This window comes from Nestor notabilis, unplaced genomic scaffold (assembly GCF_000696875.1).
Source record: "Nestor notabilis isolate BGI_N333 unplaced genomic scaffold, ASM69687v1 scaffold14620, whole genome shotgun sequence".
Taxonomy (NCBI): domain Eukaryota; kingdom Metazoa; phylum Chordata; class Aves; order Psittaciformes; family Psittacidae; genus Nestor; species Nestor notabilis.
Window position 1 is genome coordinate 1 of NW_009910788.1, and position 15,183 is coordinate 15,183.

General features: G+C 43.0%; 2 protein-coding genes across 2 annotated transcripts in view; both read left to right on the forward strand.

Annotated features, from left to right (window-relative positions):
- The first annotated feature begins 1,448 nt into the window (after nt 1–1,448).
- On the forward strand, nt 1,449–4,052 carry UBE2J2 (ubiquitin-conjugating enzyme E2, J2). Its single transcript, XM_010011659.1, has 6 exons — nt 1,449–1,579; nt 1,787–1,827; nt 2,638–2,740; nt 2,855–2,993; nt 3,233–3,313; nt 3,669–4,052. Exons 1-6 carry the CDS (start codon nt 1,449–1,451, stop codon nt 3,951–3,953), a joined length of 780 nt encoding a protein of 259 aa, XP_010009961.1. The 3' UTR covers nt 3,954–4,052.
- Nucleotides 4,053–10,822: 6,770 nt separating this feature from the next.
- Nucleotides 10,823–15,183, forward strand: part of FAM132A (family with sequence similarity 132, member A) — a 17,094-nt gene continuing 12,733 nt past the window's right edge. The window contains exon 1 of the mRNA XM_010011670.1: nt 10,823–10,993. Within this exon, the coding sequence (XP_010009972.1) occupies nt 10,823–10,993 (171 nt within the window). The remainder of the gene's footprint in view (nt 10,994–15,183) is intronic.

Below are 15,183 nucleotides of genomic sequence, written 5' to 3' on the forward strand. Positions count from 1 at the left end.
GGCTCCCGTTCGGGGGTCGGTGCCCTTGCGTTGGCTCCGTGATCCACCCGGTGCTTGGCGGCCTGAAGGCGGGCGAGGTGCTTCCTTGTTCGCTTCTGGTGGACTGGGCTGTCGAGGTGGGAAATGGCTGTGTGGTCGTGGCTTCTGCAAATGCTGCCGCTTGGTGACTGTGTTTTAAGACACGAATGGTCTTTCAGATACGGCTTTGAGGGTGCTAAAATCCCAAGAACTGTACAAAGTGCTCTGTTTTCCGGTGCCTGGAGAAGGGCGCTGTTAAGAGCAAATAATTGTGTTAAATTAAAGCTATGTGATTGAACCTGTTTTAAAAGTCAATCACGCTTCGTTAGAGAAAAATCCTTAATTTTGCGATTTCAAGAGACGGCTTAAAACCGTGTGTATTTAAGAAAAAATACTGTGTGTATTCTACGAATACAATTATTTACAGTAATTCTGACCAAAGCCAGACTAAACGCATTAATGTTGAGTAGGGTGTGAATATTTGACCCCATAAAACTGTTACTCATGATTTAACTATTATTTCTTTAATAAACACTACTTGTCTAGCGTCCCGGTCACTTAACATACTCCTTGTGTCCAGTGCTGCTCTCATTGTAAGCAGTAACTTATCCCTTTGTGCAGGCTGTTTGTAAAATGTCCTTTTTGTTCGTGCCTGAATTTCCATAGTAATTTGCTAAGTTTCTCGGGGGAAAGTGAGTTAAACAGCAGTTGCTAATTGGTGTGTGTTCTGTAAGTGCATTGTAAAGGCTAATGCTTGCTTTGTCTGGTAAGCAGCATGGAATTTCCTTTCTTCACACGGACTTGTCTCGTTTTGGACGAGGTCTTTGTTTCTCTGGAAGAGAATAATCTGGCTCAGAAGTTCCCTTCTGTGAATTCAACTGACTCTTAAGCAGGCAGCAGGTTTAATGTAAAATCCTTCCCCTCCAAGGCAGGAATGAGGTTATTGTGGGTTTTCCTTTGTTATTTATTTCAAATAATGGATGTGGAGAGACAACAAACGAATTTGAAACGTGGGCAAAAGTATATAGTAGATATTAACATGGAATAGGGAAATTAATTACTCAGAAAGACCAAGCACTTTAAAACTGTCATAATGATGTGTGTTCAGCCTAAACACAGGGCTGCTTACTAAAGAGTTCAAGTGGGTTCTATAGGGCAGCGTATTTCCTGGTATTTAAGCAGTGCTGTTCTGGAAGGAGTATTCTCCCATTTTGGCCACACCAGAGTCTCCTGGGAGCGTGTTGGTTGGTGTCCTGGTTAGGATTTTGCATGATTCTTGCCACTCAGAAGTTATGGTAACTTATATTAAAATCAACACTCTGTAAAGCAGCTTTTGCAAGTATCTGGAGCTGTGTTCAATGAGGCATAATAGCCCTGTATCTATTAAGACTGTATTGAGGTTGTCTTTATATATATTTCTTAACAACTAGATGAGCAACAACAGTAATAAGAGAGCACCAACAACAGCAACACAGAGACTTAAACAAGACTACCTTCGAATTAAGAAGGATCCAGTGCCTTACATCTGTGCAGAGCCCCTCCCTTCTAATATCCTTGAATGGTAAGAATTAAAATGTTCTCTATTGTGGAGAGAACAAGATTTTCCAGGTCATCAAGTCTGGCTCCCTCGCTCCTGCAGATTGAATGGGAATCTGGGGTTTGGGAGCTGGAGTATGAAACTGGAAGTGATATTGAACTTGATTTTAAGAGAGAAATTGGCTGGTTGTGTGATGGTTTCAATGCTGCTTAAATGTTGTCTTTGTCTTAGGCACTATGTTGTACGAGGACCTGAGATGACTCCCTATGAAGGTAAAAGTTTGCATGTAGCAGAAGTGTGTATGTGTTTGGTTGTGATTGGCATGCCTGAGTAATCCCATGGCAAAACATAACTGCTGTAAAGAGCTCTAAAAACTATTAGTGCAGTTTCAAAGCTGTGGAAAAGAGGTAGTGGTGCTGCTGTCTATTAGTGGGGTATCTGTTACCAAAGGTTCTAACAAAACCACGTTTAAGTTAAGCTGAGGACAGATAACTTCCTATTAAGTAATTGCTAAAGGTCTTGGAGCAGATAACTCACTTTAGATACTATGTGACAGTCAAAAGATAGTTTAAAAGAGTTCCATTTTGTTTCTGCATAAATGTTCTCAGTGAACTAAGACACATTCTCTTTATGAATTTCTCTGGAGAAAGTGAGGAATGTAAAAACCTTCTTAATTTGTTGTAGTCGCATATTTCACAATGTCCTCTGGAGCCTCTCACAAAATGCTTTTTGAAATCAGATTCCTCATAGGATTGTTATTTGCAGTTAGCTGTGTTTCCGGGAAATGAACCCATTTGTATTGTGTTGAATACACTTTGGCTGCTTTTCCTTCAATGTGTTACAGACTTGACAACAGAAAGTAGTTTGTAATATGCATGTGAGAGGATTGCTCCAAAGTAAATCTTCTGCAGATGTGGATTATTGTTACTCCTGTGTTTGAGAGGCACAAGATGATGACATTGATCTCTGTAGTGTGTGTGTGGGGGAAAGGAGACAAAGGGTTTTATTTGGCCCATTTTGAGTAGCAGCTTAGGACTTCATCTTCATGCAAAATAAGTAATTCATCTCTCTATGTAATGCAGGTGGCTATTATCATGGGAAACTAATATTCCCCAGAGAATTTCCTTTTAAACCTCCTAGTATTTATATGATTACACCTAATGGAAGGTTTAAGTGTAACACAAGGTAAGGATTTTCTTCTAACACTTAAGCAATTAACACCACCTTAGCAATATGTATAACGTGTAATAATTTTAATGGCAAAAAATAAACCACACTGCCTGTCTCATCCTTTTGAAGGTTGTGTCTTTCAATCACTGATTTCCACCCGGATACATGGAATCCAGCTTGGTCAGTCTCAACAATCTTGACGGGCCTTCTTAGTTTTATGGTGGAAAAGGGCCCCACACTGGGCAGCATAGAGACGTCAGAGTTCACGGTAAGCTCCAGGACCTGTGATGTGCCTTTTGTCAGCTTAGGACAAAGTTAAAACTCCAGCAGCAGCTGGCATTTTGGTATCCAGAAATGAATGTGTTGCCTGCTGCGGACTAGTACAGAACACTAACCCTGTAAGATGAAGAGATGAGAACATAACTTGTATAAATGTCTGTTGTAGTGGATAACAGTATATTAACTTTGTTTACATGCAAGTGCTGATGATTTTTGTTTCCTCCACAGAAAAGACAGCTTGCTGCACAGAGCTTAGCATTTAATTTAAAAGATAAAGTCTTCTGTGAGCTCTTCCCTGAAGTGGTGGAGGTAAGGGAGTTCATCCATGCAATAATTTGGTTTCCTGTAGTTCTTCCTGCTTAACTTCTGAGAATGGGGGATATCTTTTTAGGGTATATAACTTCCCTGCACAGCACTAACACTGTAGGAGTACTGGCCAAGTGATTTTTAGTGTCACTAAGTAGGTAACTCTGGAGGAAGTTGGAGAGACGGTCCAGATGTATGTAATGCAGTCGATTTTGTTTAAAAGACCTACAGTGTGAAATGTACCATAGCCTTTTCCTAGATTTAAGTGAGAACTTGGGCTCTGAAATCTTCTTAAAGCACCCAATAGCTTCACCACTTTCACTTCCAGCTATTCAAGGTCTCTTTCTTCTTTCTCCAGGAGATCAAACAAAAACAGAAAGCACAAGAAGAGCTCAGTAACAGACCTCCCTCCCTCCCTTTACCAGATGTTGTCCCTGATGGGGAAGCACACTACGGGCAGAATGGAATACCCCTTCTGAATGGGCATGTACCATTGGCACCTGCCAATCATCCAGGTCTCCAACAGGCCAATCGTAACCATGGACTTTTAGGTGGAGCTTTGGCGAACTTGTTTGTTATAGTTGGTTTTGCAGCCTTTGCCTACACAGTCAAGTATGTACTGAGAAGCATAGCCCAAGAATGAGGATAATAAAAGAAATCCAAGACCAAATTAGTGGTAGTTGCAGAATGAGTGGGACTCTTTGGGCATCTGACTCTGACACTGGGGGAAATACTTGTTTTACCACATTGCAGGTAAAACATTGGTTGGCTCATGGGTTATGTTTGGGAAATGGAGTAGCTTTGATTAGTCAGAAAACTAAAAGAAGTTCTGCTCACAGTTCCTCTTGTCCTCGCTACTGTCTAGTAGTGGCTCGCAAACAAGTCAAAGCATTATTGATGAGACACGACCATTTCTAGTGCTTTGATTTTTATAGCAGTTCTCCATCTGTTCTTTGAAATTTGAAAATCTGAAGCAAATGAAGCTTTTTACTTCATGGAGCAGTTTTTAAGATGTCACAACTTAAGCATATCGTCTTTTATTTTCCTTAGGGGAGAGTGTACAGGGCTTGACATGATCCGAGTAGAGATTCCATGTGGACTTGGTAAGGGTTGGGTTCATGTGAACATCGATGCTACAGAAGATTGCTGGTTTGTTTTCTAAAATAGAATGACCATCATTTTGTACCTAGTCAGTAGTGATCAGATGAGTGGGACAGTAACACCGTGGGTGTTAAATGTGTTGTCTAAATTGTCACAGTGTCACTGAAGGTTTTATTTGGGCTACAAGAAGTGCAGTTGTTGGCCTTCAGGCGTTTGAATTGGTCTTTAATGGGGATACCCATATGCAGTGTTGTTCTGGGATTTGTTCACTGACAGATTTCCATCTGGGAGATGTTACATTTGAAGCTGTAATACTTAAGTTTGATCACAAGGTGCCACTGGTGAAAAGAATAATAAAACTGCACACACCCCTGGAGAGTTGATGGTGTATTCAGCACAACTTCTCTGCATTTCTTGGGCTCTGGTGAATGGAGTAACCCAAGCCCTTGTGAAGATTGAAAGACAAATGAGTGAATAACAAACCAGCTTCTTCAGAGTCAGCTGAATTAATCTGAAGTGTCACTAGCTGAAGTAAACCCTTAAAGTTAGTTCCACTTGCTTACTTGAAGACTTGCATAAACTCTTAACCCCACCACCAAAAGCCCAAACCTTTCTAATTCATCTGAGATTCTGCTTTTAGGTGTGAGTTCTTTACTCTTCCCCTTTAGATGACTGAAATTCTGATGTTTGTTCATGGGATTATTCGTGGATAAACACTAAAGCTCCTACAGTAGTTCAAAAGTCTGCCTGAAGCTACTTTTTAAGCTCATTTTGCTTGGTTTCCCCCCACCCTCCTTAATTTTATCCAAATATTTTGTTTAATCAGAGGCAAACGTACTGTGCCTTTCATAATTGACAGTGATGCCTCATCATCTGGGGGAGAACACTGTCAATGGGACAACAACCTGTCAAAGGTGATGGCAGGGCAAGAAGCTCTGCATCTCACTGGCTAGTCTTATCTATTCTGAAGAGCCCAAATAAATATTACCTCATCTATCTAAGAATGTTTTCAAAACTCTTTTATTTTCCCTTTCAGATTTGTTCTCTCTCTGCTTCCTGGTATCTTGAATTGTAAGCAAAACTGTCTTGTTAACCCATGAGCCATGCAGCTTAGAGCATCAATAAATGTGACCAATTCTCTGCATTAGGTAGGAATGATCAGGACTAGCAGAACAGCTCTGTACTAAAGAAATCTTAAAGCAGTTCCTGTTGAGGTAAGGAAGGGAAGGAGGTGGGGAAGGGATGTGGAAAAGGCTGGATGTTAAAATGTGTTTATAAATCTTTGATGATTCTTTTTTTTTTTTAATTTTGTTGTTTTACCAGATCTTATTTATAACTATTTTTTAATTTACCTCTTCTACGTGCTTCATCAGCTCTTGTGGAAAGAGAAGCACCAGTTGGATCTATCTAGAAACAATTGTGTTCTGTCAGTCTGGGGGTGTCCTGTCTCTCCTGCAGTGAGAGGATTTTTGGGATGGCTTGTCAGGCTGGTAGATCTCCTCTTTCAAAGCACATGGACCTGTAGCTGGGGCTGTTGAGCCTCATAGGTTGTAGTGTCATTCAAACATGTTTGTGTTCTTGCAATGCCTTTTATTACCCATGGACATTGCCTACAGGCAGAAGCTTAGAATTGGTTATCTACGTTTATCTTCTTACCTTATGGAAGGTCTTTTGTCCACATACATGAAGACAAAGGCAAGGAGACCTTGGCCATGGTGTGTTTGCATCTTCTGATAGTTTGCATTTGCCTAACCAAGGTAGAAGAACTAGCAAAGCCTGGAGGTGTTAAATAAAAGGCATTTTAGTATGTGGCAAGAAGTTGGCCTTAAGCCGCAGCCAAGCATTTGAAGGTGGGTCTCCTGCTTTTAGCAAGTGCCACCACTGGAAACAAAAAAGCTTCATTTAAACCCTGAACATGCTGCATTTGTTTTGAGGATTGGTTGTATTTAAACCCCAGAACTTCCAGTTGCAGTTTCTCTTCAGTACCCTGGGTTCAGACCAAGACTTGACAATCACTTCAGGTGCCATTTCTTGAAAGCTAGGAGGAGTAGCTGAGTGAACCCTTCCTCATACATCTGCTTGCTCCTTGCCTTTGGTAACAGAAGATTTATTCCCTTCTGTGTAAGTTTTACTGGTTGGTTTGTTTTTTACGTTCGTAATAGTATGCAGTATCTGATCTTGTTGTTACCAAAGTCATTAGGTGGAGGAAACCATTCTTTGCCATGCAAAAACTATCACCATGCCCTGAAGCAGTGCATTACTTAATGTGGTACAACTAAAAGCTGTCCCTCAATATATGATATTGAACAAATGTCTGGCCCTTTATTTTTGTGCTGCAATTTCTGTAAGCTTGTTACACAGGGGTGGGGGGGAGGTTTTGCAGCTTGAATCAGAAGCATTTCAATGGTCACCTTTAAAAACCTGGATTTATGTGTAGTCAGATCTTTTCACCCCCCTAAAGTTTCAAGGTCACGGGAGTTCCCTTCCTTCAAGCATGTACTGAGGAGTAGAAATGACTGCATTGTAAAGCTGTTTGTTCATAATAAACATTCATGATCAAATTTGTACTTTCTGTGAGACTGTTTTTGGGAAAGGAATCATTGGGAAGAAATCAAGGGGATATGTATATATGGACTAGAAAACAAAAGCTATGGCAGAACTGCAACAGGAGGACTAATAATGCACATGATGATGCTTTTGCTGCCTGGCAAAGGTCAGGTCTTACTTTTCAAGGCAGAAATACCATATTTTCAGTGGAAAAATAACCTACCCCCGTGCACAAACAAAAGGGAAGCTATTGAAAACAACCTTAAATCATTCACGTCTTATTGAAAAGGCTTTTCTGGGCGACAACTGAGGATGTTTGGCTGGGATTTACCAGGAACCTGTTATTGTCTGTGCCCCCAACAACGTTGTTTCACCCCTTGTTAGTCCAAAGAGCCTGTTGCAAGAGAAACCTGACGATGTTCCCCCATAACGTTTCCAAACATCTGGGTGATTCCATCGATTTGCCACCAGGTGGCGGAGCGGTCCCGCGGGCGCTGGTGGCTGGGACGGGTGGGGAATGGGGGGAACCGGGCCGTGGGGTGCAGAAGGCAGCTGGAGTGGCCCTAAGCTCTTGTTCTGGCTTCCCAAAGCTGCTCTTATGTCTGCTGGAGTGGTTAGGTCTGTTCTAACAGCTTGTGTGTGTATTAACCTGATGAACAGCTTGAGTTTGGGCTGGGAGACTTCACACCAAACCCAAAGGGATTTATCATGGGAATGCTCTAAACCTTTATTTGCCATAAGTGGGAGTGTGTGTGTCAGTGAATGATAATGTGCTTTCTACTGTATTGGCTTAAAAATCACTGTATGTACCAAGGCTTAGGAGTTGTTCAATATATCTACTAATGGGCAACTCTGGGAAAATCCTAGCTTTTGACCTTTTCCCCTTTGGATATTATCCTTAGCTTAGGTAAGGTTTATCTTGAGTAAAAGGGGAATTGCGTAAGTAGAGATTGGCAGATCAAGTCACAAGTTTGTTGCCTGACTATTAAACTTGGAGTGTTTGCAAACACTGTAGTTGGCTTCTTGGGTCCAGTTTTGAAACATAAATGTGGCTTTTTATAATACCTTCCCTATGTCAAATCTTTCCTTATGCAGAACTGATATTGTTACAGTCTTAACTATTCCCATTATTGCTGCGATGGTGCTGAGCTCGGAGAAGAAACTGTGTGTGTTTTCAGTCACTTGAGATCTTGGTTTGCTGTGCTGGGAAGTACAACGTTGGCCCATTCCTGTTTCTAGTTGTAAACTGGAGTGGATGGGTGGAATGTTATTCCTGGATTAGCAAGAATCGGGTGCTTTGGAACTGCTGCAACTTGGATGTGAGAACAGCAGCAGCAAAGTGTGGAGTTATCTACAGATAGTACAAATGCTGAACTGAAGCTTGGAGGAGAGGTAACAACTGTGCTGGCTCTTGTTTCAGCCCAACAGAGAGCAATCTAGGCAGCTGGGAGTCAGACACAGTCACTTTACCCTGCTGGGCCAACAAGTAACTTTGCCTTGTGCTTTGAAACGTAGTTTGGATTCATTTCCCTCAAGTGTGAGGATCTAAGTCTTGGGATTTGGCTCTTGGAACGGGAGAGGAGATGTTGCAGACCAGCAGCCCAAGAGAGCGATTGCCCCATTCCAGCCTTGAATGTCATTTCTTGCCATGGTGTGTGGATCTGTCAAGCTGTTTAGCTGCAATATGACAGATTGTCCTATTAATGTGTCATCAAGTGCACTTTTACAAATTCATGGCTTGTCTACAACTAACCTGAAAAAAAGAGGCTTAAGTACGAGAAGGCGCCAAAGAAAGTTAAATATTATTAACAAATAAAGTCTGCCACGTAGTTTTGATGGAATGTGAGCTGGTTGGGGGAGGGGTGATATGCTGTTAACTACTTAGGGTCTGTGTAACTTCCCTCCTTACTCTCTCTTCTCTTTCCCAAAGGCCATTTCTCCCAAAGGATGCTGTAAGACAAAACCCAGACTGTATTATTCTACTTCATTTTGTGCTTGGGTTATTCATGCCTCAGTTTCCCTGAGCTTGTAGATAATAGAGCTGTTGCTCCAATGAAGAACTGTCCTGGCATTACAGCTTGGATTAGAGAGGTGAAGGGATTGTTAAAGCAAATCTGTTGCTTTCTGGCTGCATAAGGGACTTCAAACTATGTGAGCTTCCACCTTTTATCATTCTTGGACTTCCTCGTGGTCCAACCTCAGAGACATTTTTGCATCACGTTCTGTCTTTGTAGAAAGAAGAGGAATGTTTGTTGCAGGTGGTGGGGAACTGACAAAGATCTGCAGCCTGTCCAAATGTTTCAAGATCTCCCTTCTAAAATGCTTGTAGGAGATGTATAACCTTTGGGTTTCTGTTATATTTAATAGAGAGCCCACCCTCCTCTAAAGAAATCAGCACCCTAAAGAAATCAGCCAGCATCTAACGAGCGTGCTGTGTGGGACACAGCTAAGTGGAGTGTAAAGCAGGAGTAGTGATGTGGCCATGTGCGGTGCGATGCTGCGAGCAGATTCCAAGCCACATATTTTTAGCTCTACCACACGCTCACGTAGAGTTTTACAAACTTCCCAGAAAAATGGTGATTTCTCTGCGATAATGAAGGGGAGGTACAGAACAGGGCTGAGGGGAGGGAGCAGGGAGTGGGCACTGATTTAAATCTGCCTGGCACACAGGCCAGCTCCACTTATCAGTGAGTCTAATAGGAATGTGAAGAGAATAGGCTTGACAGCTCATTAGAATGTGATCCCTCCTCCTTTTTTTTTCCCTTGGTTTTTTTTTTTCCCTTTCTTGAAGTTGATGGAAACTCATTCAGGAAAGCAGGACTTATTTGCTGAGGTAAAGGAGGGTTTTTTGCCAGTGTGCAGCCAGGGAAAGGAGCAGCAAGGACAATCAGATGTGATCTACAATGAGAGGTACCTGAAACCTTCCCTGGTGTGAGGGGAGATGGAGATGAGACAGACACAAGGTTCGACATCCTGACAGCTGCGTGTGGCATCGGGGCTTGCTGCTCCTTAAGGAAAAGTGAGGACAAACCCAGCTGAAGAGGGAGAGAAGCTTGACTTGGGAAAACTTTACCTGTTCCTCATGGACCTGGGTACATCCCCAGATTCTTTGCTTCTCCCTGTTTTAACTTAAATGACACAAGACATTTATTTTCTCCTTAGCAGGCTGAGCACTTGGCTGTGATGCTTTCAGCTTCCTCAGAAGAGCAGTGGCTGTAGCAACCTCGGATTACAGTTCCTCAGCGTCTTGGAAGGGAAGGATGAGGACTTGTCACTGAGGAAAGGGAAGTGCCATCCAGGAGAGAACGGATGGAAGGACTGCAAGCCTGCTTTGAACAATGCTTCAAATGACAGCAAGTGAAATCTCCTGGTGAAGAGGAACAACCTAACAACCCCCTAATGAGTTTGTGTTGTCAGCTCCGGCCTGACCAACTCTTGCCCTGAGCAATTTGACTTCTCTGGGTTTCATAGTTGAGTGCATTTTAAACGAGTCTGAAGACTCACTGGGGGCGAGGGGGGAGCACCACTTCAAGGTGGGTGGCAGGACTTTCCAGGGCCTCTTGTATTTATGTAAGCTTTGAGAGGCTGAATGGACTTACCTCTTTCTCCGAGTGAATCCAGATTGTTCAAACAAGTTTATCTATACCATTTCCATGTGTCCTGCTTGAACAGAGATCTCTCCAGCAACCAGCGCATCCGCGTGTGCTGCTCCTTTGACACTGCAGAGCCCCGAGGATCATCTTTAATACTCCTGGCCCTTTTAGCTGTATTTTAGAGAGCAATCTGGGTCTATTCCTATTCCTGGTGGTGCAGGTTTTTGTGCTTGGAGAGTGCCCTTCCTGCCTTGGCCCCTCCCTTTCCAAAATGAAGGGGTGCACCTGGGTATTTGTGGCAACTTTACTTTGTCAGCAGTTCTGCCTCTTCAGAGTTACAGCAGCAAAGAGAGAGAGAAAGATGAAGAAAGAGCCTAATCAGTACACGGAGCCCTTCAATGCCACCCTCTCAAACAGCGAGGAGCTGCACGGGCATCCCAAGGTAGGTGTTTATGTGCTGTCAGAACTGCTTTTCTGGCAGTAATGTGATGCTGGTTCCTTTTTTAACAATGATTGAGGCAATCCTGCCAAATTCTACTCGATTTTAAAGAGGAATGTTCTCTCTTTTGCCTTTCTGTGACTGATTTTCTTGCTTCCTGGAGCAAACACTGGAATACATAGTTCATGATTGGAATTAATTTTAGAGTATGCATGACTCAAGTTCTGTAGTAGCTGGTTAAGTGTAAAGACTTTTTGGAGTTCCAGTGTGTGAACTGTAGCCTGTGCAGAAAGAAGTCATTAAATAAAGGCATTATCAGTATAATAATGATACTGGGATATTAATGTATCTCTTCCCTTTGCTTTTTGAAATGCTATTTCAAACTTAGGTAAATCCAACAGTACAAACATCTGGGCACACCTGAGGTTTCCCTGCACTGCACCTTCCACCAGAGAGGCTGTGGGGATAGAAAAGCAGAGAGACCTTTTGGCTGTAGCCAGGTGATCTGCTTAAGGTGACTGTGGCTCTTTAGGAGAGGATTCAGATGGTGCTGACAGTGTGCAAGTGTAAGACTGTGTGTAGGAGACCTCAGTGCCTGTAGCGGATGACTTGCTAGGCTGTGAGTGAATTGCAGGGTAGGATCCTTCCAGTTACATGTTTAGGAGGATCACCCAAGGCTGAAAGCTGCAGAAAAAATCCAGTCAGTTGATCAGAGCCCCCAGAATCCTTTAAGGCGAACGTTTGCCTGGGATTAGAAGAGGGGGTTTGGGAATTAAAAGCAGGATTACGAGCAGGATGCAATGGGAGACTACAACACTGAGAAAGAAGGGAGTCTTCCCTATCACACAGCCCTTTCTCTCTGTCCCTCTCCCCCCGGCTCACACAAAAATGTCCCTTGTTTCAAATGGAGGTGACCCCTAAAGCATGACTTTGATCACAAGCATTAGTGCTGGCAGTCATTATAGCAATGGGGGAACAAACCTGTCAAAAAGTGGGGCATGGCAGAGGGGGCAAGTTAGAACAATGGGGCTGACATGGTAAATATCCTGTTCGATGCTGTTGTGAGAGTAATTGGTTAAGGTTGGGCAAGTCTGGGAAAGAGCCCTCTGTAAAAAAGCTGGCTGCTGCACTTACAATTATCATTAGGGGGCTGTAAGCAGCGTGTCTTCAGCTCATTTGCTGTTGTGTGTTGCAGGGCTCTGCCAGGACAGGTTGTCTAAATGCTGAGTTCTTGAGGTGCTTATAATCAATCACTTCCTTCTACTCTCTTGAGAACTGCTGCATTCTGCTTTTGCAGAAGGAGCCAGATATGTATCTGGTGCAACTAAATTTGTCTATTCTGGAATTAATTTGGCTTAATGGGATATGTATTGCAGAATATATTCTGAGATAGATATATATAAGCAGAATATGTTCTGATTGCAAAAGCAAGCAGAAACTGGTCCTGGTTCATTCTGATGTAGTCATATGTACATGAGTGCTAGAAGAAAGCCAGTTCTCATTCGGAGGCTTGTGGGCATTCATTAAATAGACATTGTTTGGAAGCTGCACTTTCTGTGTTGAAATATTTTGCTTTACAATATCCATGGCAAAGGTTTGGCTGCAGTAAGAGCTGGCGAGTTCAGGGAAGGCAGGTCCTGTTTAAGGAGAGGATGAAACCAAATCCTTGATATAAATGCTTGATACCCACTCCCAATTCTGCAGCGTGAACTCTTCTCCTTGGAATCTATTTGAGGTTGAGGCTCGGGTTAAGTATTGCTTCTAGATCTGATTGTATTTTCTATAAGCTAAGGGACTATTTTACACATACTGCAAGTGCAGTGCTTAAGAACTGCCACCATTTCTGGGGTAAATGACAGTTGCCATTTACACCAAAGCACCCCGATTTGTATTCCCTAAGGGAAGAAGTAAACTGGTAGTGAAGCTAGCCTTACCTAACCTATCAAGTTAAAGGAAGGTTGGAAGCAGTTCTCTGTGGAAGACTGATGTCTTTGAGCCTTGAAGGTGCTTCTGTGAGCAGTTCTGTTTCGTGCAAGGATGCCCTGCACAGGAAAGGGAAACACCAGCAGTGTCCCATTTCATTCCTCTACAGCACATAACAGGAAAGATGGAATATTTGTGGCCCTGTGCAGTAACAGTTAAGGCTCCATTTACCTCTGTGGCCACCTGGTAGGTTTATCAAAGCAGAAGGAGCAGGGAATGAAATAGTAGCTGAGAGCAGTGATTTTTATTCATAGTGTTGAACAGGTAGATGTGTTTTCCTTCTAATGAAGCAAGCAATTTGGGACACATTTCTCTTGGGAATCCTTTTCAAACAGGAATGGAGAAAGCTTCCCTTCAACATTCACAGTGCAAGAGTCATATGGTGACACCTCCACCTAAACCAGGGAGTCTCGAATCTCCTGATAAATCTGATATGCCCATGGAAATAGAACGTTGGGTTTGGTTTTGTTTTTAAGGCTTTTTCCCAGTCTTATCTTTGCTGGGTTGCTGTCAGTGTGATGTGCTTGTCAAGCACATGAGATGTTTTTTCTCTGGCACAGATGGACTAAGAGAGAAGATGGAGTATTTTAGGGGTTCAGTAGTAGTAGATTGTCCGGTGGTTATATCGGGTTGACACTGATCAGGAGTTATCATTTGATACCGGAGCAGAGGGAAGAAAGATGGAGTCAGGCTCTTGGTGCCCAGTGAAAGGACAAGAGGCAGTGGGTACAAGTTGAAATAGAGGAAATGCCACTAAAATATAAGGGAAAAAAGCTTATTTACTGGGTCAAACACTGGGAAAAGCTGGACAGAGAGGCTGTGGAGTCTCCATCCTTAAAGACAGTCAAAACCCCATCACACATGGTGCAGAGTAACCTGCTGTAGTTCACCTGCTTAGAGCAGGGGGTGTTGAACTTGGCAATCTGTGGATGCCCCTTCCAAAGGCAGCATCCTAACCTGGGGGAAATTGCTGACTCAGCGCCCCAGTGAAATTTCAGGGATGACTGGAGGTCAGCAGGATTTGACCTTCAATGGAATCTCTGCAGGAAGTAAGGTATCCTGCCCAGCAATTCCTTGTGGCCCACGTTAAAGAATGCTGGATTCATACACCCGACTCCGCACACCACATAACTCAGTGCTTGGTCTCATTTCTCAGAGCTGTCTGCAAGATTTTTAAAGCTCATTCTTAAATTGTCCTACCTCAGGTGTGGTTTTGTGTGTTAGATGCATCCTGCTACACCTGCTCTAGTGGTGCTCTTCAGTTACCTTTGTGTGGTGTCCCTACAGACAGAACTCTCCTGGTACATCCAGGGCTGGCACTGAGTAACGTCAGAGTACAGCTAACGCAGCTACAGACACATCATTTCCTCACCCAGAGTAGCTCTTGCTCACGTGAACTTGCTCCTAAGTTCCATTAGATTCATTAAATTCATTATGGATGTGACCGCTGAAGGTAGTTTTGTGTGTGAGTGGAGGGGAGAAGCTGTTTGAGGTAGCCATTTAGAGGAGTGACGGTTACTTTTCACTCACAACACATAGTGGGAATTTAGGTAGGAATTCCATTTGGATTTGGCTGAGATACCAAACCTAACGCTTCTCTCTAGGGGAAAACCTTGAGAGGTCTGTAAAAACCACAAGTGGTCAGGACCTTGGTTTGACATCTCATTAATAACCAGGAGTGTGTAGAACAGAAGTTCTTAGCAGCTGACACAGGACTTTTCAGGTTAAACCCAAACGTGGTCTGTTGCTTTTTAACCCGTTCCAAGTCAAACACACAACTGAAATAAAGAGTCTGCTCCTAATTTCATAACGAAGCTGGCAATACTCTTGCTGGTGTAAATCAGGTGTAACAGTTCACGCAGTAAGAGAACTGAAATGCTTTGTCAAGTCCATTTTATGTCTGGCAACTGCTTTGCTATTGAAGAAAGAATTATTGAATGCACTTCCGTCACAGATGGACAAATACACAGAAAACGGAGCTAAACGTGCGGGGCAGTAACTTCAGGCATAAAGACTGTGGTTTTGTGGTGCTTTCAGGTGTACAGACTTGCTCACAGTGAGTGTTGTCTTTAGTCTTTATCCATCCAGACTCTGAAACGACTTTTGTCCATTGCACTTTGGTTTTCAGCAGAGATGCAGCCTGGATCCCAGTATCCCTGAATTTCAGGGAAGTTCAGCTGCAGTTCAGGAATTTCTCAGGATCCAGACTC